Source organism: Gadus macrocephalus, chromosome 21 (genome assembly GCF_031168955.1).
Source record: "Gadus macrocephalus chromosome 21, ASM3116895v1".
NCBI lineage: Eukaryota > Metazoa > Chordata > Actinopteri > Gadiformes > Gadidae > Gadus > Gadus macrocephalus.
Genome location: NC_082402.1, coordinates 18178995 through 18200722, shown reverse-complemented (window position 1 = coordinate 18200722; position 21728 = coordinate 18178995). Strand labels below are relative to the sequence as shown.

The following is a 21728-nucleotide window of genomic DNA, read 5'->3' as shown; positions in this document are numbered from 1 at the left end:
TGTTATTGAGCGACTGAGAACAGATAGTTTGGATAAATTAGTATGATGGTTTATTAAAAAAATAGTTTTATTTAGATTGATGATTTATTATACAAAATGTTTAGAAGAACGATTTGTTTTTGAATGGATAATTTTTAGCCAAGCATATTCTCAGTGCTTCTATTATCCAAACAGGGTCTATGAATAAACACACAAGGGGGGGAACATTCTTTCAATAATTGTCAATTTAAAAGATTACGAACATTTCCAAAATTACTTCTTGAAAGAAAAAAGGTGTTTCAGAAAGTTATGACTGTATCGAATATAAAAATATCATGAAACACTATTTAAGTTCGGATGAAAGTTATGTGGCAGAGCAGCAAACTACCTTTTGCATATTTAACTGTACTAGAAAACTAAAAGATTAATTTAAATTTAAACAACCAGTGTAATGAATATTGTTTCATGAGGGACAATCAAGAAAAAAATAAAATAATAATCTAGTTCAGCAAAAGTCACTATGTAAATATAAAAAACCATCAGCTTTAAAACATTTGCTTAGTATAAATGAACGACATTCCCCCTCTGGGCCGCAGCACAGCGCCTCACTCGTACCAAGCTGCGGCTGCAGCGTGGAGCCGTCACCAGAATCTAAAACAACCACGGAGCTCTATCCAATGCCCTGTAACACTGATGTTCTTATGAAGGGATGAGTGGCTCTAACCTTTTCCTGAGCAGTACAATGTGGGAGTCAATGGAGCAGGTGGTAGTATATAGCCACTTCAGTTGGAAGTCATTTAGCTGCAAACTGCCTTCCCTCCCCCATCCCAAAATCTAGAAAAAGATAACTCAGTGTCCACACGGTGGCCTTCAGGTCATCTAGCTCCCCTCTGAACAAGGCTAGGGTTCAGCCACCATCTGTCTCAGAGGCCCCGGTACACTCTGAGCTGCTGAGTCTCCAGGCTAGCCATCTGGTCACTGGTCCTCTTCCTCCTGGCCCCCGGGCTCCGTGGGTAAAGCACTGAGCTGTGTGTTGATGTGGGAGCCGCTCATGTTGTGGAGGCAGTGGACCCGCAGCAGCCCCGCCTGGCCCACAGAGGCCACCCAGGCATGGCAGCTCATGTTGGGGTTGAAGCGGACCTGGGGAGACGGCAGAGGTCAGAGCGCTGGCTGAGCAGAGGCCCCTCGGACACAATGGAGGACAAAGCACGTCTAGGTCAGTCTTCAGCTCCCTCTCGTCTTTAGGTACCTTGTGTAGCGCAGCCAGGGGCATCCTGTCCAAGTCCAGGTCAGTCTTCACCTCCGTTTGCTTCATGCGTTTCCATGGCGCCCGCCTCTTATAATTCTTAAAGCTTCGCTGGAAGAAGCAAAAGGAGGGGTTAAATGAACATCCATTAAAACAGTCTGCCAGAGGAAGACGTCACGTAATGTCACTGTGGGCTCACAGGTATCAGATAAACCTGCCTTTGAATGAGGGCTCGTGTGTGTGTGTGTGTGTGTGTGTGTGTGTGTGTGTGTGTGTGTGTGTGTGTGTGTGTGTGTGTGTGTGTGTGTGTGTGTGTGTGTGTGTGTGTGTGTGTGTGTGTGTGTGTGTGTGTGTGTGTTTCCAGCTCAGTGGGCTGCCCAGCGGAGCCAGCAGAACACTCGGAGGTGGGATGGAGGAGTGGGGGGTAAAGAGTGTTGGCTCTGGAGCTAATGATGGCTACCTAACGTCTTTAGCAGATGGCCCTGAAAAGCACGCCTTTCAGGAGTGTAACCTGACGCGCACACACACACATGCACGCACACGCACCAGGTTGCTGTCTGAGAAGTGGAGGTAGTAGTTCTCCACAGCCTCCCTGTATGTCTGGGTGCTGGGGCCTTCAGCAGGCCTCTCCTCTGGGCTCCTCTCCTCTTCATCGCTGCTGGCAGAGTCTTCCTCAGAATGGTTGTTGTTGTTCAACCGCCCAGGAGACATTTCCCCTTTTCCCCGACCCCCTTTCCCTCCCCTCTCCTCCTCTGCATCGTAGCGCACCATATCAGTGAAGTAGATGGGCTGCAAATGCATAAAAAAAGGATCTGAGAACATAATGTCATACGTATCTTTTGTTAAACCATTCCCTTTTCTTCTTGAATCACAGCAAGTCCTTAGTGGTTTCCATGGAATATGATCAATTGTTCTTCATCATTCAGAATACTAGACATTGATTGTTACTAGTGGTTCAACTGCTCCAAGAGGTGGACCAGCCCACTCAGACCTTTGTGTCAGAACACTGTCACACCTTTTAATGGCTTTGAGCGGCACAGTTCCACATCATCTTTTACATCTCAGGTTTCATGTTCCATAGTAACTGGCTAAACTTCCCAGCTGTCGTTGGGAAGTTTTGTCCAAACAAACAAAACCACGTACAATTGTAAGAAGGGCCCAGATACAGAGGGAGATGGTAGAACGAAGGGGAACGGGAAGGAGAGAGGACTCAAAGAACTAAATGAAGAACGGAAGGAACAATAGAAAGAATGAACGGAAAATAAGAACAGAAAAAGGAACGTAAGGAATAAAAGAAGGATCAACAGAAAGAACAAAAGAACGAAAGAACGAAAGAAAGAAAGAAAGAAAGAAAGAAAGAAAGAAAGAAAGAAAGAAAGAAGGCTGGAATGATAGAACTAAAGAACGACCAAAAGAATGGAAGACTGACTGAAAGAAAGAGCAAAGCGCCTTACGAAGCGTCTCTCCACAGTCCGCCGGAGGCTGGGGTTGGTACAGTTGAAGTCGGGTAACAGGGCGAAGATGACCTCCCCTAGACCGTCCCCAGTCACCAGGGAGTTACACCAGTCGCTGAACGACAACGACTACAACACAAAGCCACACACAACATCTTGAAATGCTTGAAGAAGAAATAAGGTAGTAGTTATAGAGGGATTGTCACTCTACGTCACTCTACGTCACTCCCCGCTCTACAACAACAACCATTTTGAACCGCGTTTTCTCATTACAGTTTAATGTAACAGTAAGCTGACAAAATCTGTAATTAATACCGCAACTGCAAATTAACCGCTTGGAGATAACCATGGCAACCGGTCAAACAAATGTTCTTTTAGGCATCATTCTGCGTGCTTATCCGCCTTGTTGATAAACAAATAATCCTATAAAGATAAAGAGTAGTTATACCTAGTATAGCTTCTTCTATTGTCTTTAAGAACGGTTTGCCACCGTACTGTTTTGCTATGTGAGACCAGAGCTTCCCTGTGGGGATTGCTCCCAGTGTCACCTAAAGGAGCTGCAGGTCGGTGCTATTGGAGCGTCATTTGGCCAATTGATGACCAATCAGGGCATCCTTTCTGTGATTGGTTCAGGGAATCCATCCTCTGTTCCACCCTTTTCTATTCTACATCTTCAGACCTTTCCAAAGCGTCCCTACAGCCCCTTTAACCGTTGTAACCCATCAGAGGCTGCCGTGGTCTGAGTGTGGCTGGCTGGCGGGCGGCGCTCACCCAGACCGTGCCCGTCCTTGGGGTGATGAACACTGAGCGGGCGTTGCGGTAGCCCAGGTCGTTGTAGTAGGCGCCGGTCAGGCCACGTCTTGAAGAGAGGGGGCATTTAGGGACATTTAGTCATGTTGATTTATATACACTAAATCCACTAGATCACGGTATAATATGTCATCTGGATTACTACTCTATTTGGGTTTATAGTTTATAGCCAAATTTATGGCATTTCACTATTTTGAATCACTAACTCTACTACTGTGCTTTCTGCGTGTCTGATTTGTTGATGAGGGGCTTGGGGTGCCAGGGAGAGGAGGTGTTCTCCTCACGATGCGTAGCTGATCTCCTGGGAGTGGAAGGTTCCCGGTGAGGCCAGGGGCCAGCACACCTCCGTGGTGAGGTTGCGTTTCTGGACGTTGATTGGCTGGTAGAGACGCTTCAGGTCCCACAGCTTCACCATGCGGTCGTTGCCGCCTGTCGCCATCACCTGGCTGACACACACACACACACACACACACACACACACACACACACACACACACACACACACACACACACACACACACACACACACACACACACACCTTTAAGGCCATCAGCATGAAGGGGAATAGGACGTACCTAAAGATTGGAACCTGGAGAAATGTGGTAGATGGCTGGATGTAATAAAAGGTGAGCAGAGAAGAGGACAAGAATACATTCACTTTGGTTCCATTTTTTTGGGGAAAACACAGCCATGAGCCCTCACTGGTACACCCAGAGTACACAAAGCAACATATCCCATCAGCATGTCTTACTTCATCATCAATTGAAGAACTCCACCTCACAACAGCTGCTTCCTACTGCAGTCAGACACTAAACAGCCTCCATCCAGATCATTACCATGCTGCAAGTTGCATAAAGTGACATTTGTTGTGCAATGTCTGTAGTAGTATGTCGTCTTCCACTCTTAGTTACAACAGGAGTGACAACATGAACCCATTCCTAACGGATGGACACAGCAACAACTACAGCATGAGTAACAGCAGGAGTTACAAGGGAACCCCAACGTTGGTGTCATTACAGGAGATGCAACCGGTTCAACCCTGACATGTGTACCTGGAGGCAGGGCAGAAGCAGAGGGCACGCACAGCGTTGTCATGGGCAACAAAGCAGCGGTAGGGGAGGAGGGTCAGGCCGTTTGAGGGATCACAGACTCGTAGCAGAGAGGAGCAGCTGGAGAGGTCCCACAGACCAACCGTACCTAAGAGAAGGGGACAGAGACAGAGACAGAGACAGAGAGAGAGAGAGAGAGAGAGAGAGAGAGAGAGAGAGAGAGAGAGAGAGAGAGAGAGAGAGAGAGAGAGAGAGAGAGAGAGAGAGAGATGAAAACGACCACACCAAAGCACACAGGGGCACTGCCATTTAACAGCACACCATGGTCAATAACAGTAGTCGGTGCAAAAGTCAACTCAATAATATGGGCTTGGGATCTTGTGACTCTCTTCTACTTTGTGTTTATTGGCAGGTCAGAAACCATCCACTGTGCATACTGACAGGTGGCCACGGCTACAGAACAACAGGACTAATGTGAGAGCGCTGGGGGCTGGGACGGGGCATGGGACCAACCCATAGTTTCTGATACGATGACTTTGCACTGGTTGTAAAGCTCCTGCAGCTTGTTGTGCTTTATTAATGGAACGTAATAAAACTGAACTTGTAGGCTGGTAGACTTGGGAAACATTTAAACATTTTTAGTTAAACTCATAGGACAGACTCACATGAGTTGTCCTACATTAAAAAGTTATATGTTGTTTTTAATGTTTTTTAAAGAGCAATCATTAAAGGAATCTTTCAGTGAAGATCCAGCCATCTCCAATGCCTGGTATGTATAAAAGGAAGGAACAGAGCAGCTAACACACGTATAAGGTTGTACCGTCATAGAAGCCGATGGCCATGATGTTGTGAGGCTTCTCAGGCAGCCAGTCCATGGACAGAACCTGGCCGCTCTTATCATGGTGGGGGGCTTTGGAGGCACCCAGCCTCAGCGTCAACACCTCTCTGGCCTGGGGAGATGAGAAACTAAAGAAATTCTGTACAACAACACTAAGGCACTGGTTTAGGTACAACAGGTCCTACTTTTACTGCTGAAATGCAGTAGCACAAAATACAATGAGCTGGTTGAGTCAAAGTCACAAACCAAGCCTCACATTAATATCTAAAGACTCATGTCTATTTGAAAGAGGTCTGTCACTTTCTTTTGCCTTATATTGGTTGACTAGCATGTGGCTTGAGATGGGCGTCTGTTAGCGCGTAAATGGCGATCATAAACGTTTCCATTAATAGTCAACTGCAAGAAAGTGTTTGGAAAGGTTTTAAATCAAGATTGTGTAGACTGGCCACTGTATAATACATTTATTAAAATGTTTTATTGGGAACAATATCTCTTAAAGGAAACAGAAAACAAGGCATAGCTCCGCCAGAATGTTCAACAGTTTGGTGAAATGTGGGCCAATGGAAGGCTGGGGACAGCGGGCCTACCTGATACACTGGTGGAACGTGGCTGTCTCCTTCTGTTTTGGGAAACAACAATTAATCATTCTATTCACCACATATCAGTCATGATTACACAGGAATCCAAACTCAGGCTATGAATAACTTGAATAGAAAAGTATGAGGTACATATTCTGACATTTGTTAGTTTGAAGACCAACACTGAAATCAATAACACTGGGACAGCATCCAACAGAGTGGACGAACAACAACCCATTTGAGCAAATTAACACCAACCTTTGCAATGAACCATATGCATCAGAGATGGCCCATAAAGGACTATGGACCCTTTCAGGGTTTGCTTTGGGTTCAGAAACACTTTCCTGCCCCCTGGTGTACGTGTTCAAGTGACATGGAAGGAGACCATTCTCTCCGGTCAACACCATGATAATGTCCCAGCTGGAGGTAAAAACGAATCGTAATCTCAATCAACTATCAGAACTAGGTCATCAGAACCAGAAATAATTTTTCGGTTGTAGGTCTGGATGTGTCACTAAGGTCTGTCCTCCTTATCAGATATAAAGTATTGTAGGTCTGGATGTGTCACTAAGGTCTGTCCTCCTTATGAGATATAAAGTATTGTCTATGGACGGTCTGGATGTGTGACTAAGGTCTGTCCTCCTCATCAGATATAAAGTACTGTAGGTCTGGATGTGTCACTAAGGTCTGTCCTTCCCATCAGATATAAAGTACTGTAGGTCTGGATGTGTCACTAAGGTCTGTCCTCCTCATCAGATATAAAGTACTGTAGGTCTGGATGTGTCACTAAGGTCTGTCCTCCTCATCAGATATAAAGTACTGTAGGTCTGGATGTGTCACTAAGGTCTGTCCTTCCCATCAGATATAAAGTACTGTAGGTCTGGATGTGTCACTAAGATCTGTTCACCTTACAGAAATGAGGGAACTAGGAGGAACAGGTGGTCTTGTAATTCTCTTGAGTGAATAAGAGTGACAGAATGAGCGGATGAATATGAGATGTAGTCTGGTATTCTAACCAGACACTATGTGAACGTTCCTCCCTGCTGGACTGCTGCTGCCATTTGGTCCTGATGTCAGACCACCTTCCCGAGGTAGTCCGACGTCAGGACCAAGGGCCCCGGCGGAGCGGCTTGTGGACCTGTGGAGCTCGGTCCGGTCAGCGGTGAGCTGTGGTGTCCACCTGAACGTTTACATTGAGCACTTATTGCATAAGGCCCTGGTGTGTCTGGATGGCTAAGCTCCGGCTGAGCACCCGTTTAGATTTAATCTCTGCGTCCGAGTGACGGTTAAAGTATAACGCTACGGCGTGTGGCGCATTTCATACACAGCATCGCTCAACACATGACAGTCACACAACCACGGAACTAAATAAGCATCACACAGTTGCCATGGTAAGTAACCATGGGGATAACCCGCCCTCCTCCTTCCTAAAACCCTCAGCCCTTAACGTATTCATTTAAATCACAGAGCAGAACTGCATCTGAAACAGTGGGTTCACCGGCTCTTTACAGAGCCTGTTCATTCTCCGTGTTCCTCCAGAGGGTCCATTATAAGAGGTGTCTCCCGTTGTGGTCAGAGGACTTTGAATGAGTCCTTTGACCACACTTCTGTTATTTAGATCGGAAAAGCCCTGTAGTTTTGGTGTTCTGCTTTGAGGGGACCAATTGAGTAGGAAACACCGCCTGTGGGGCCAGGGGGTGTACCTGAGGACCAGGGGGAACACAGAGCCTGGGGGTGAGGCAGGCTGTAGATGCTGACCACCCCGGTGGAGACGGCCACGGCCAGCAGACCCAGGCGCTGCAGGAAGGGAGCCTGAGAGAGAACCAAGCTTTAGTAGAGGACCTCTCCCCAATACCTCCAAGGCCATATTGGGATGACATCTGATATCAGTGCATATTGGGCATTTATTTAGGACACAGTAGAAAGCATCAAGGGTCACGACCACGAGGTCAGATGACAAATCATGGAGGTACCGATATACCGATAGTAACGCCACTGAAGCCTTGGACTGGTCCGCCTACCTTTCTGCTGGTGTTGGGGGGCTCCCAGGCCCCCGCCGGACACCACTTGAGCTGCCAGACGAAGCCCTTCTCTTGGCCCAAGCCGTAGACTAGAGACGCCGGGCCTGCCTCAGGCCTTCAGGAGGACAACGATACACATGTACAAAGGGTCCATCTAATGTCGCCATAGCAATAGGCAATGTACAATAATACCAAACAGGTTTGACCGGGCGTCCAGAGGGTTAACCACACCTGTAGCATGTGATCAAATGAAGAGGACAGCACACCTAGATAGGGTTGGGTATCGTTTGGGTTTTATCCGATACCGGTGCCTACTCTGTACTTTTCAAACGGTTCCGGTGCTAAAACGGTTCTCGAACCGGTACTTAAAAAAGCGAAACTGCACACACTTGCATACATGCACGACTTGTTCTGAGTAATAATAATAATAATAATATTAATTACTTGCTGAAAGCAGGCAGGCACGCATCATGGCGCAACATTATTGCCAAAGTCATATTAAGTAACATAACTCAGGTGCGCAAGGCAGCCACAGGAGACGCCAACATTGTTTTCAACCGCTCGGTACCGCGCTGTATTAATTCCCAAGTTTTGAAAAGAAAAAGTATTTGAAGCGAATAACGACTGTTTTTGATTTGTTTATTTGGTTTTCAACAGAAAGTTTTGGATGCATGCATCGGCTTTGAGTTTGTTTGTTTCTTTAAAATTACATTCGCTCGCAACACACACACACACACACACACACACACACACACACACACACACACACACACACACACACACACACACACACACACACACACACACACACACACACACACACACACACACACACACACACACACACACACACACACACAAGGGATCGACCGATACCAATTTTTTAGGGCCGATACGATACCGATATTTTTTCCTCAGCCTTAGCCGATACGCCGATACCGATTTTCTTGAGACGATTTTTTATTTTTTTTTAAAGGAACATTTATTGAACTTCAATATAAAAAACAATATTTAACAAATAGTAAAAACAGGTGAAGTAGAACAAGTAAGAACAAGTAGATGAACAATATTTAACAAATATTAAAAACAGGTGAGGTAGAACAAGTAAAAAAAATAAATAAAAAATAAAATAATAATCTGCGAAAATCAGCCGCGTATCGGCCGATACCGATACACGTAAAAACCGCGAATATCGGCCGATAATATCGGCCGACCGATATATCGGTCGATCCCTAACACACACACACACACACACACACACACACACACACACACACACACAACAACCTGCCGATCTTCAATCAAAACAACATCAAGTAAGCGAGCGCAGCGCGTTGACAAGTCCGTCCCGAGTCTCGAGGAGCGCATAGGCTTTATGGTTTATATGTTTGAAAGCCGTGACACAGACACACTCTATAGAGTGGCGAAGTCACGCCCCTTCCGGTAGGGCTCATGGGACCTATGAGATCGAAAAAAAATGAATGGGAGTCAATGGAGAGAAAATAATTATTTTCTGGTCCCAGTCTTTATATGCCCTGGATTACACATATGTTGTTTGTGGATTTAAATGATAATTTTTCATGCAAAGAAAACTAAAAATGTTCGTGAAGAAGTTTGATAATTTTAGGTTTTATGTGAGGCCGCTTTGTGAACTACAGCTCTTCGCTGCTCTCGACGCATATGATATACGTCGCCACACCCGCCCTTGGAACTCGGCACAGAGATGGCGATCTCTCTGCCCCACTTCACCGCTTTTTCCAAGGGGAGGATAAAAGCATCGAAAGAGGTGAAAACCATTATAAGTCGGGGCACGTGCAGAGTTTCAGTTATGCCGATGGGAAGATTGTCGGTCTTCTCCACGCCAGTCGCAGGGAGCGTGACGTCACATACGAGCCGTGTAGTCTTTCTCGTTGTGTTTTCTCTACAGCCTTTATCTGAACAATTGCACAATAAACGGTCGAACTCTTTGCATGAAAAATTATCCTTTAAATCCACAAACAACGTATGTGTAATCCAGGGCATATAAAGACCGGGACCAGAAAATAATTATTTTCTCTCCATTGACACCCATTCATATTTTTCGATCTCATAGGTCCCATGAGCCCTACCGGAAGGGGCGTGACTTCGCCACTCTATTACCAGTTGGCCTGAAATACCACGCCTCGCAGTCATGGACCTATAAAGAAAGTCGTAGTCGTACCATGCGTGTTTAGCGCAACATTGAAAAGGGTCCCGTCTGAAACAGTGTCGCGCAGCGCTGCGTTCCGAACGTTGTGTAATCAAATACACCGGTATGGCGGTATAAAACAAAAGCATTTCCTAACGAAAATACACACCGTTATTCAGTCTGAACCGGTATAGCGCCCAGCACTAACGCAAGTTGACGCCGCAACACCATTGGGGCGGGGCAGGGGGCGTTAAAAAACGCCAGGCACCGTTATGAGGAACCGAAATGTGCGTTCTTAGAACTTCTTATTCGATCTCGTTACAACCGTTTACGTCGGAACCGGTTCCCTACTGGAACCGAGTTTCGGTGCTCAACCCTACACCTAGACGGGCTCCAATGAATACTGCATCATTGCTAGAACTTTGCCATTGAGACGCTAGTGGCTTCAAAATGACTGGGATGGAGTGGTTTAGGGAGGAGTGAGAGAGTGACCTCCAGTATAAAGCTCTAGCCAACGCCTAGAGCCACCAACCCAAGTGCTATGGTGAGAAATACAATCGATATAAAGACAAAACCTCAGGAGGAAAAGAGTCCACTTGTTGCATTGAGACGCTGTAGATACCCCCCCTGCAGGCCTTTACCTGCTGCTGTAGTCCAGCCCTCCCATGTCCCACAGCTGGACCAGGCCGGCTCCCGCATACATCTGGTTGAAGACGTGCTGCTGGTCCATGCCCTGGTGGCAGGCCAGGGCAAGGTACTGGTGGGCGGTGGCCCCGTCGGGCAGCGGACACCACTCCAGGGCCCACACCGGACCCCCCACAAACACCGTCCAGTCCAGGCGCTCGGGGTGGGGGTCGCTGACCTGGAACCTGCCATGGGTTCAGTCGGTGGAATGATCAATCCTAACCCATCCTCAGCGGCCTCTTACCGCTCCCATTCTCTGATCATGTGTATTGCATGGAGCTGCTGGGGTCATTCATATGGCAATGGCAATAAGCATTGGAAACCAATAGATTGATGGTCTTTTTACTTCATTTTTAAGGGGAAGATAATGAAGATGGATTGAACACTTCATGATATTATATATTCCCAGATGTGTGCTCATTGTGGGAAAGGAGAAGTGCTGCACCCGCTACCTTCTATAGTCGCAACATCACCCCGTTCCCACAAGGTTGACCATTGAAGTCATTCCTCAGATTTGGATCAATGGACAACGCACATCCCACAACAATGACATCAAGGGTCTTAAGCGTTCATGGAAACGAAAACAGTGGTTTGAATAATTTAATGTGTTCTAAATATTTACTATATTTCCACCTGTTGAGTCTTTGCAGTGTCTCCTTGTTGCCTAGGCCCTCTCTAGAGACTTTGAAAGCAGCAGACTGCAACTCCCGGGGTAAGTACTTCTCCAGCTCACTAAAAGAATACACAAGGAAAGAGACCCGTTTGTAAGCTCCTGTAGAATCAAGAGCTTGTGAATCATTTGATCAAAATGACCTGATACAGAACAGAATCCACTCTTTAGCGTGTGAAGACCAGCTGAATATTAAGTCTAACCTCAGAGACCAGCTCTAGTGAAACACAGGTTATTTGGACTGTTGTTTGGTGCTTAAACTGGGATGACTACCTGCTGGAAACAAGGGTCCAGTCGTTGACCGTGGGGAGCCACTCTGGAAACACCGAGTCACTGTGGTGCTCTTCTCGGCTACAATATGAGGAAGGTCATCAACAGCATTCTACTAGTCACACTCATTTGTCTTATTAGTCAGAATCCATATTATCATATTACAATTACACACACAGAGCAAAAAGAGAGGTTACGTACAACTTCTTGTTGGCCTTGTAGGCATCCAACGCAGGCTTCATCATGGCATTGGAGATCCCGTTAGTGGCTACGCCAAAAACCCTTCTGTGGAGTATCTGCTGACACAAATGTAATCAAGATTTGGAAAGATCCAATTCGCCCGCACCGTCTCGTGGGAACATTTCAGATTGACTCAATGACATAGAAAATGAATTATGCTTTTCAAATTGTGTAGGGATCTAAATTGTGTAGCAAGTCAATCATTATTTTAGCCTTAGATTTAGAGCCAGAAGCACACCAAATAACAAACTTCAATGTGGGTCAACTTTTGGCAAGACACAAGCACAAGCCAAAGTGAATGGAAAGTGGATTTTAAATACATTTTACAATAAATGTGGTAATTGTCTTTATTTGCTATATAATTAATTGCAAAATTCTTTAACATAAAAACTCTGATATGGCTGCTTATCACTGGCAAAAATCAGTGCAAAAAACACATTCTTGTGCGGGCAGCATTTCCTGCTCATGAGAGCAACAATACAGCATGTGAGGAGAAAAACATTCATATTGAGCGCACACATTAAGTGAGGCAGCACGAAACGGATGCCACTGTGCACACAAATGCTGTCTTTGCTCTTTTTATAGCAATAAGACATCCAGAATCGAGACTTTCTTGTTCAGAGTTCATCTGGACATCGGCATAGCCATCCCCCACACACACCTCGTGTACCTTCTGTATTGTATGTTGTACGTCCTGGTACTTAATGTACAAACTTATTGTATGTTGTACGTCCTTGCACTAAGAAATAGTACTTAGGATTTTGTAGCATCTTATCCTAGCTATCTTTTTTGGATACAGGGACTGGATTAACCTTGCGATCCTTTGTGCTTGGCACTTGGTTCTATGAACATCCTTACTGTACAGACAAATATTGTTTCTCTTTCTTCTGATAAATGTAAGTCGCTTTGGATAAAGCGTCCTAAATGCAAAATGTAAAAGTAAATTTAAAAACTGTAATAAATACTGCATTGCCTCCCTGTTGCTATTTTAACAAAGACATTTGGTGTAACAATAAGACATAGATCGACTGTGTAAAGATTATCCGCGCGAGGAGGAAAACCCTTTAAAAGTATTGTGTTGGTTGTATGACCCTGTGAAAGGCATTTTTGCTCACAATTTTTGCAGTGATATGCCTCAATACCCTGCAACAACATGCACGTGTTCAGCCCTTTCTCTTTACATTCAAAACATCCATCCCGCTGAAGTAGCAAAGTACTTGCATTGCTTTTATTTAAGTATTGATTTGCAGGTTCCAGTTCCGATTCAAGACCCTCCGTCTCCTCCTCGTCCTCCTCGTCCTCCATGTCGTCAAGCATCTCCTCATCCCCACCGCCGGGGAGGAAATCTTCATCTCCTTCAAAGTCGTCACAATCAACTGGCCTCCTCTTCTTACACCTCATCGCCGCTGCAGGTCAAAAGGGGTTACAGATATACATCATGCTTGTAAACCAAGTCTTACAAGCAGGAGAGTTGATGTTAAAGGCCCTGCAATGGCTTGCGATTCTTGCCACCAACAGTGGAAAATGTCCAATGGCCAAAACTCATTAATACCAGTGTCACCGTAATATGGACAACAACTTGCCACTGAGATCCTTACCAGACCGAGAAGAAATGTATTTGATGGAATTATGAGAGTTAAATCCCATAATTCCCATTAACTTACAATGGTGGAAGGTCCCTGTTCCACATCAAACCACCGTGAAGCCCCTGTTAGATGAACTCCCTCTGATCCCAGCCCCTCATAGCTGACACCTGATTTATTTCAGCCAGATTCTACCTGTGTTAGGAAAGAGCATCAAGACAACATCCTAGCAGGGTGCGTAGCATACCTGCACCTTGACGGGGTCCTGGTCGGTCCGACAGTGAGTCTGGGCTCCCGCTGCGTGAGTCGGACGCCTCTGGGCCGCTGAGGCTCTCTTGAGCCAGAGAATGGAGGTACTTCAACGCACTACAACACAGAGCAGGAACATCAATAAGAAGGGAGGGTCTGAAGCCTCAGAAGGCTCGCAAAGGAACGGGATTGTTTAAGAGGGCCAAGTAGGCCGACATGGATGAGTCTGTCAGTGCCACCTTAACAGTTACTTTATTCTGATGATGGCATGAGCTTAGAATAACTTTTGTCAAGACAGTCTAGACTTGAGTAGGTGGAAAAAGCCTGGAGATGAAACAGAAATCATGTGCGCTGAAACAAAGGAAATAAGATAAAGAAATACTTTTTAGCAGAGTCACACTGGTACGTTATTTTGCTGCCCGACAACATTGAGGGCGCGTGCTGGAACGATCATGACGTCAGGTCACAAGAATTCCCAACCCCCACATTATTCTGACCGGCCTATCAACAAATCAGGTAAAAATATAAATATATACTTTACGTCCCTACAGAAGCATTCTTATCATTATGTAGATTATCTAGGCTGTTTTAAAAAAATGCAACTCTTTCAGAACAAGCCTATAGACTAACCACCATGCAAGGGATAATGTTATTTATATATACGTTTTTGAAATAGCCTTCCATACGTGTTAAATTGTTAACGGAAGTTTTAAAATGTAGGTCTGGAGCCAAAACGTTGCTTGTTGATGATTGACGGCAGACATGGACTAGGCTAGACCGAGTCAGGTGGCCCACACCGAGTCGGGGCGCTAGGCCGATTCAGTGAGGGCCTTCTTTTTTGTTTAAGTTAAATTACAATCGGTTCATAAATAGACAATGGAAGCAAATAATGCAGTAAATATACGTAGAACCTTTACAAAATAGTTTTTGTAAATTGTTAGGAATGCATCATTCATCCTCCATTCGAAACAATTTTGATTTTGACTGCTTCCGCTTAATTTCTGGCCAATCAGGGCCCTAATTGGTCTGGGGAGTCTATCTTGCCTGGCATCAAATGCATTTGACTTATTTTTGCTAATCTAGTCTTTTGGACTCTTTTTTGTCCCTCACTTAGCAACTCTAAAATCACCCCTGCAGCAGCTTGAGGTTCACCATGTTGTAAACATGGGTAAATAAAAAATAAATCTTGTTTGACTGAATGTAACATACGTTTTAGCTGCACTTCTTCTTGGACGGCCACCCAGATTGGTCTCTGGGTCTGGCCTAGCGGGGGTTTCCTCTATGTCAGTTTGTAACATGGGGGCCATCTCCTGCGGTGGCACCTTCTTCTTCTTCAGGTACTTCCTCTTTGGCTTTGGCGTCTCCACTGGTTGCTGCTCAGAAAAAGCCTTTTCGGCCTCTGTTGAGAGGTCTTTTATTTTCCTGTCAGGTTTCTTCTTTGCAGGGGTCTTCTGTTTACCTTTGGCGGTAATGTCAGGAGATTTCAGAGAAAGTTCTTTAGATGATGTATGGGACCCGGTGTCTTGGTCCCCTCCATCACTTGGTGCTATAGCTTTCTTATCCCAATCATTTCTTTGCTGACTATTGGACTTATCTTTGGGAGGGCGCCCTCGCCGCTTCTTCTGAGGACTCTGTTGTTCAGGGCTCTGGTCGGTTGGTTCTGCAGCTTTGGAACCACAATGCAGAGTTGGTTGAGGAGTTTCCGCGTCCACAGAGGACTTTCTGGGAGGCCTTCCTCCTCGCTTTTGTTTTGGACAGGGGTTTTCAGGTTTCTCTTCCATTTCATAGTCCGAAAATCTTGGATTTTTCTTCCTCTCACGCTTATTTGATATTGGGCTTAAAGCAGAGAGGATTTTGGATTCCTGTTCTTGCCCTGTGAGGAGCAAAAAAATTATATTATTATCAATCCAAGTCATTTTCAATTACAGAAATGGTTAAGGTTATTTAATCTACAAGACAATTGAAGGGTGGAGACATTGTGATGGTGAGCTCTTCATTTGCAATTATGGGCCAAAATATAACTGTGATGTCAGTAGGGCAGATGTTGAAATGTATTTGAATCACTAGACAGTACAACTCATGGTCTTGAAATATCCATCAAATCAAAAATTGTTTTAAGAAAAACTTTCTGAAAAGGTTAAAAACAATTGTAACTGGGATATATGTTTTTCCTAAAAAACATAATTTTTCTTCTATTTAATAGAAAAATAACACGATGCAGGATCATCCATATCGAAGCTTGATTCTGTAATGTTTGACTCCTACTTCATTGTAAAGACATTCGGTTTAACACACTGTTCACACTATCTTCACGGTTGAGCCCATGGTTTGGTATCGATTTCTCGATTACTTGTTCACATGCAGCTCTGAAATACTATGCTACTTGTAAAGGATAAGTACCATACAATACGCAGTATTCAACAATAGGGCTTTGAATCCGAACTTCGTTATTGGAATATAATTTGAATATCAAAAAAGAAATCAAAATTCGAACGAATATTAGGCACCCCTTAATATTCGAACCTGTTATGGGCAGGCCAAGAGGGAGAGACGTCGGAGAACCCGACGCAGTTTATTCATAATATTGTTATGACCACGGAAGAGGCAGTGAATGAAGTATTGATTAGACAGCGATTTATTAGAAACCTAATAAACCGTTGGAACACGCAATACCGGTAACCATAGCAACGCGGTAAACAAACCTCGCGAAGCCCAAAGCGAGTTTAGGTAAGCGAGTAGTATCCGAATGTCTTCTACTTCCGGAAAGATTTTGAGTAAAGGTGCGAACACACCAAGCGCGTACCTCGCGTACCATGTACGTGCGTAAAGGTACGGCCACACCAAACGCGTTACCTGCGTACCACGCATATAAAATCGGCAATTTTTCCATAGGGAAGCATTGGTTTACGCGCGTATGAGGTGCGTACACGCGTATCATGCGTACCAAGCAACATTTTACTCGCTGTAGGGGCGTATGAGGCGCGTACATATACGCGCGCAATAGCCAATCAGCGTTGAGCTGATTGGCTATCAAACCAAACATCCTTCACATTCACCGAGCGAACATTATGAGAGTAAAATGCACATTTCTCGCTAGAAATGTTTCCATAAACGCATTTAATGGCGTAACTATGTTACTATTTCCACTCAGAATAAAGAAAGTTGCCGGCCGTGGCTGCCATGGACATGGCTGCTCTGGAGTCCGAGGTAGGAAAGCCAAACGTCGCCGTGTTTGGGTGATAGAGTTTAGATCGGGTTAGATTAAATATTCTCGGATATAAATAACAATAATCGGGTTAAATAACTTCACATGGTGTGTCTGGTGTGTTTCCAGCATTCGTAGTGTTGATCAGCAGATATATAGTCCGCCAAGACGTTGAGGTTGCTTAGTAACCAGAGACTCTGTCCATGCAAGTGAACGGAGCGTTCCCTCTTCGTCATAACTATCAAACCAAACATCCTTCACATTCACCGAGCGAACATTATGAAAGTAAAATGCACATTTCTCGCTAAAAATGTTTCCATAAAAGCATTTAATGGCGTAACTATGTTACTATTTCCACACAGAATAAAGAAAGATGTCGGCCGTATGCTTCTGTCCAAGCTCACTACTCTCTGCCAGTGACGTCGGGTCAAGCTCAACGCTGATTGGCTATTGCGGCGCGTATGAGCGTAAAAAGTTCAATTTTTTGAACTCCTCGCGTACATGTACGCGCGTATATGTGCGCGCGTATATGTGCGCGCGTATATATACGCGCGTATATGTACGCGCCTCATACGCCCCTACAGCGAGTAAAATGTTGCTTGGTACGCATGATACGCGTGTACGCACCTCATACGCGCGTAAACCAATGCTTCCCTATGGAAAAATTGCCGATTTTATACGCGTGGTACGCAGGTGACGCGTTTGGTGTGGCCGTACCTGAAGAGTGAACGCTCCGTTCACTTGCATGGACAGAGTCTCTGATTGCTAAGCAACCTCAACGTCTTGGCGGACTATTTCTCTGCTGATCAACACTACGAATGCTGGAAACACACCAGACACACCATGTGAAGTTATTTAACCCGATTATTGTTATTTATATCCGAGATTATTTAATCTAACCCGATCCAAGCTCTATCATCCATCCAAACACGGCGGCGTTTGGGTTTCCTTCCTCGGACTCCTTAATCCAGCGCAGCCACAGGCTGGGGGGGGGGGGGAGTTTTGGGCGGTCTCATCTACACGCGTATGCGTACGCGCGTATCTGACATTTTTTGACACAAAATGGTCAAGCAACATTTTCGCTGCGTTACGCACGCACATGGTACGCGAGGTACGCGCTTGGTGTGTTCGCACCTTAACGCAGCGAAAATGTTGCTTGACCATTTTGTGTCAAAAATGGTCAGATACGCGCGTACGCATACGCGCGTAGATGAGACCGCCCAAAACTCCCCCCCCCCCCCCAGCCTGTGGCTGCGCTGGATTTAGGAGTCCGAGGAAGGAAACCCAAACGCCGCCGTGTTTGGATGGATGATAGAGCTTGGATCGGGTTAGATTAAATAATCTCGGATATAAATAACAATAATCGGGTTAAATAACTTCACATGGTGTGTCTGGTGTGTTTCCAGCATTCGTAGTGTTGATCAGCAGAGAAATAGTCCGCCAAGACGTTGAGGTTGCTTAGCAATCAGAGACTCTGTCCATGCAAGTGAACGGAGCGTTCACTCTTCGTCATAACTATCAAACCAAACATCCTTCACATTCACCGAGCGAACATTATGAGAGTAAAATGCACATTTCTCGCTAGAAATGTTTCCATAAACGCATTTAATGGCGTAACTATGTTACTATTTCCACTCAGAATAAAGAAAGTTGCCGGCCGTGGCTGCCATGGACATGGCTGCTCTGGAGTCCGAGGTAGGAAACCCAAACGTCGCCGTGTTTGGGTGATAGAGTTTAGATCGGGTTAGATTAAATAATCTCGGATATAAATAACAAAAATCGGGTTAAATAACTTCACATGGTCTGTCTGGTGTGTTTCCAGCATTCGTAGTGTTGATCAGCAGATATATAGTCCACCAAGACGTTGAGGTTGCTTAGTAACAAGAGACTCTGTCCATGCAAGTGAATGGAGCGTTCCCTCTTCGTCATAACTATCAAACCAAACATCCGTCACATTCACAGAGCGAACATTATGAAAGTAAAATGCACATTTCTCGCTAAAAATGTTTCCATAAAAGAATTTAATGGCGTAACTATGTTACTATTTCCACACAGAATAAAGAAAGATGTCGGCCGTATGCTTCTGTCCAAGCTCACTACTCTCTGCCAGTGACGTCGGGTCAAGCTCAACGCTGATTGGCTATTGCGGCGCGTATGAGCGTAAAAAGTTCAATTTTTTTAACTCCTCGCGTACATGTACGCGCGTACATGTACGCGCGTATATGTGCGCGCGTATATGTGCGCGCGTATATGTGCGCGCGTATATGTGCGCGCGTATATGTGCGCGCCTCATACGCCCCTACAGCGAGTAAAATGTTGCTTGGTACGCATGATACGCGTGTACGCACCTCATACGCGCGTAAACCAATGCTTCCCTATGGAAAAATTGCCGATTTTATACACGTGGTACGCAGGTAACGCGTTTGGTGTGGCCGTACCTTAAGCATCGCTAGCTTACTAGACGTACTAAACTGCCCCAGAATGCACTGCGTCTATTCAAAAGAACAGTGGAAGCAATGGCGCTAAACGGGGAGCCGCAGCAGCAGTGCTTTTAATAATTTTTTAACAATTGTTTTAACATATCACCGCAAATCCTTAGGTTGAAGGTGTACTGTGACGTTAAATGTGACGTTTATATATTTATTGATAATGTTTATTAACGGCGCCCGGTCGGTAGGTTATTGACACGTCATTTGATTCACGTCATCTGAGGTGGTTAAGTAAGGACGGTCTTCTGAACGTCGATTACTCAAATGGATTACTCAATCATTATTTAAGGATTCGAGAAGTAAGCCAAATATTTAGTAGGTAGTAAGCAGTAAGCAAGTAGGCGGTTTCGAACACACCCTAAGTTCTCGCTTACTCAATTTGACGTCATAGTTAGTAGGAGTAGTAAGCAAGTACGCGGTTTCGAACACACCCCAGGTCTTACTGAAGGCATTTAATGGTCAAAACATTATTAATAAATATTTGAATATATTCGAATATTAATATTAATAAACAAACAAACTTCGAATATGATTTTTGGGCAAAAGCCCTATTCAACAACTAACCTGATTGTCTCTGTCTTTTTCAAACCCCTTGGGCCAGTGGGAGCAGCTCAGAGGCCCAGCGCCCCAGGGCACTCACCATGCAGGGAATACTTGTTGTAGTGACTCATGGTCCTTTCCCAACCTGGTTCCTAAGCTACATGCCACCTCTTTTCTTTAACCCATTCTCCCATTCATCATATGTATAAATAACACCTCTTGATACATGAACAGGGCGATTACAACTATGACCAATCACAATAATAGGAGCAGGGGCACACATAATTAACTACATTGTACCTGACATGGCTGCGACCAAGGCCTCTTCTCCTAGTTTTGCGTCAAGGCTTTCACAAGCTTCTTCATGTCCCAGAGCGCCGTCCTTTTCCAACAGAGGTAACTGTTGCACAAGACCAGGAAAACAAAAAACACCACAGCAGTTGGATACTTCATAATTTTTATTTTTACAAACTTAATATTTGTAATTTACCATACGTTTCCAAATTAAATAATGCTATTTCCTTGTTGCTTTACCAATAAAACCATTCCAATACCTCCATCTCTGCCCTGTCTGCTGAGTGGGTACTCTGTCGGGTGGGTTGTCAGCCAGCAGTACAAGTGTGTCTAATGAAAACAGTGCTGCAACAATACAGACATGTGTCCCATAACTCACAACCAGCGGACCTCAACAGGCCAGATGAGGCCAGAGAAAAGGGAGAGAGACTATATATATCATCAACAGACTGTTGAGTTGGGATTTGAACAAATATATTGCAGGCATTAACTATGTATACCTTCTGATGCTATGCTAATGTACAATGTCCAAGCCTTGTGGCTGGCTGCAGAAGATACTAGTTCATGTTTCTAATGGATGGATGTAGAGCACTCACCAAGCTGAAGTCTGCTGCCTCATTCCCACGCCATTTGATCAGCTATCATAGCATCCTGTTGGCGACAGACAGAGAGACAGGCAGACTGTCAGACAGTGAGGCAGACAGATAGACAGGCCAGTATGATTGTAATGCATAACATTATCGACACATCCAGCACCACAGACTCGGACAAACAGTGACGATTATCCGCTGGTAGCCACACACAACATCCAGTAGTTAGTACAGATTAATAATTAATTCATACATGCCGCACATGCCGACATATTACTGTTGTTACACTAAGTAAAGTTACTTTTGCTCAATCAAAGACAGCATCCTGCAATTTAACATCTATTCCCATAAAATGCATATGGTAAACTGGACTTACTCAAGTAACATGACAAATTGCAATTTCCACAAAGATCCGTTGACGTGTGTGTTCATCATTATGATAAAGTGGTTAATTATAACCAACTAAACTTGACACACCTCGACACTTCTTCTTCGCCTTCTGCGTCTTCTTCTTCTTAATGTTTGATGGCGGTTGTCAACCCACTTTTTTGTGCATTACCGCCACCTACTGGTATGGAGTGTCTGTCGGGACTTTTACACATTCCTGAATTTTATTAATAAATAAACAATCCAAAAAAATTAGATTCTCCCTATTAAGCGTGTTCTCCTAAAATACTAAACCAAAAAAGGATAACATTTCTCCTCAGAACTTCTTTGTAAAAGATCCCGTAAATCATAATTCAACTTAATTTCTTTAAGATTCAATATCAG

The 21728-nt window shown here is 44.7% G+C and overlaps 1 protein-coding gene across 2 annotated transcripts; it reads right to left on the bottom strand.

Annotated features, from left to right (window-relative positions):
- Nucleotides 1-49: 49 nt before the first annotated feature.
- Nucleotides 50-21492, bottom strand: gtf3c2 (general transcription factor IIIC, polypeptide 2, beta). 2 transcript variants are annotated; one of them, XM_060042096.1, is made up of 22 exons: nt 21334-21492; nt 20964-21018; nt 20628-20712; nt 20374-20473; nt 15049-15712; nt 13838-13956; nt 13229-13413; nt 11969-12063; nt 11771-11848; nt 11461-11559; nt 10785-11012; nt 7977-8091; nt 7659-7767; nt 5965-5996; nt 5360-5489; nt 4543-4687; nt 3774-3935; nt 3451-3538; nt 2680-2808; nt 1772-2014; nt 1229-1336; nt 50-1119 (listed from the first exon to the last, which is right to left on the bottom strand). In XM_060042096.1, the coding sequence occupies exons 3-22, from the start codon at nt 20631-20633 to the stop codon at nt 955-957; spliced, it is 3000 nt and encodes a 999-aa protein (XP_059898079.1). In that variant the 5' UTR covers nt 20634-20712; nt 20964-21018; nt 21334-21492; the 3' UTR covers nt 50-954. The 2 variants fall into 2 exon arrangements, with proteins under 2 accessions (XP_059898079.1, XP_059898080.1); XM_060042097.1 differs by lacking the exon at nt 20628-20712.
- Between the last annotated feature and the right edge of the window lie 236 nt (nt 21493-21728).

Excerpts from the sequence above, each read along its gene's own strand:
- gtf3c2 (XM_060042096.1), bottom strand. Across the intron at positions 12,064-13,228 it reads AATACTTAAATAAAAGCAAT|ATACTCCACAGAAGGGTTTT; the intron begins GCAAGTACTTTG and ends TTGTGTCAGCAG. Across the intron at positions 1,120-1,228 it reads CCCTGGCTGCGCTACACAAG|GTCCGCTTCAACCCCAACAT; the intron begins GTACCTAAAGAC and ends CCGTCTCCCCAG.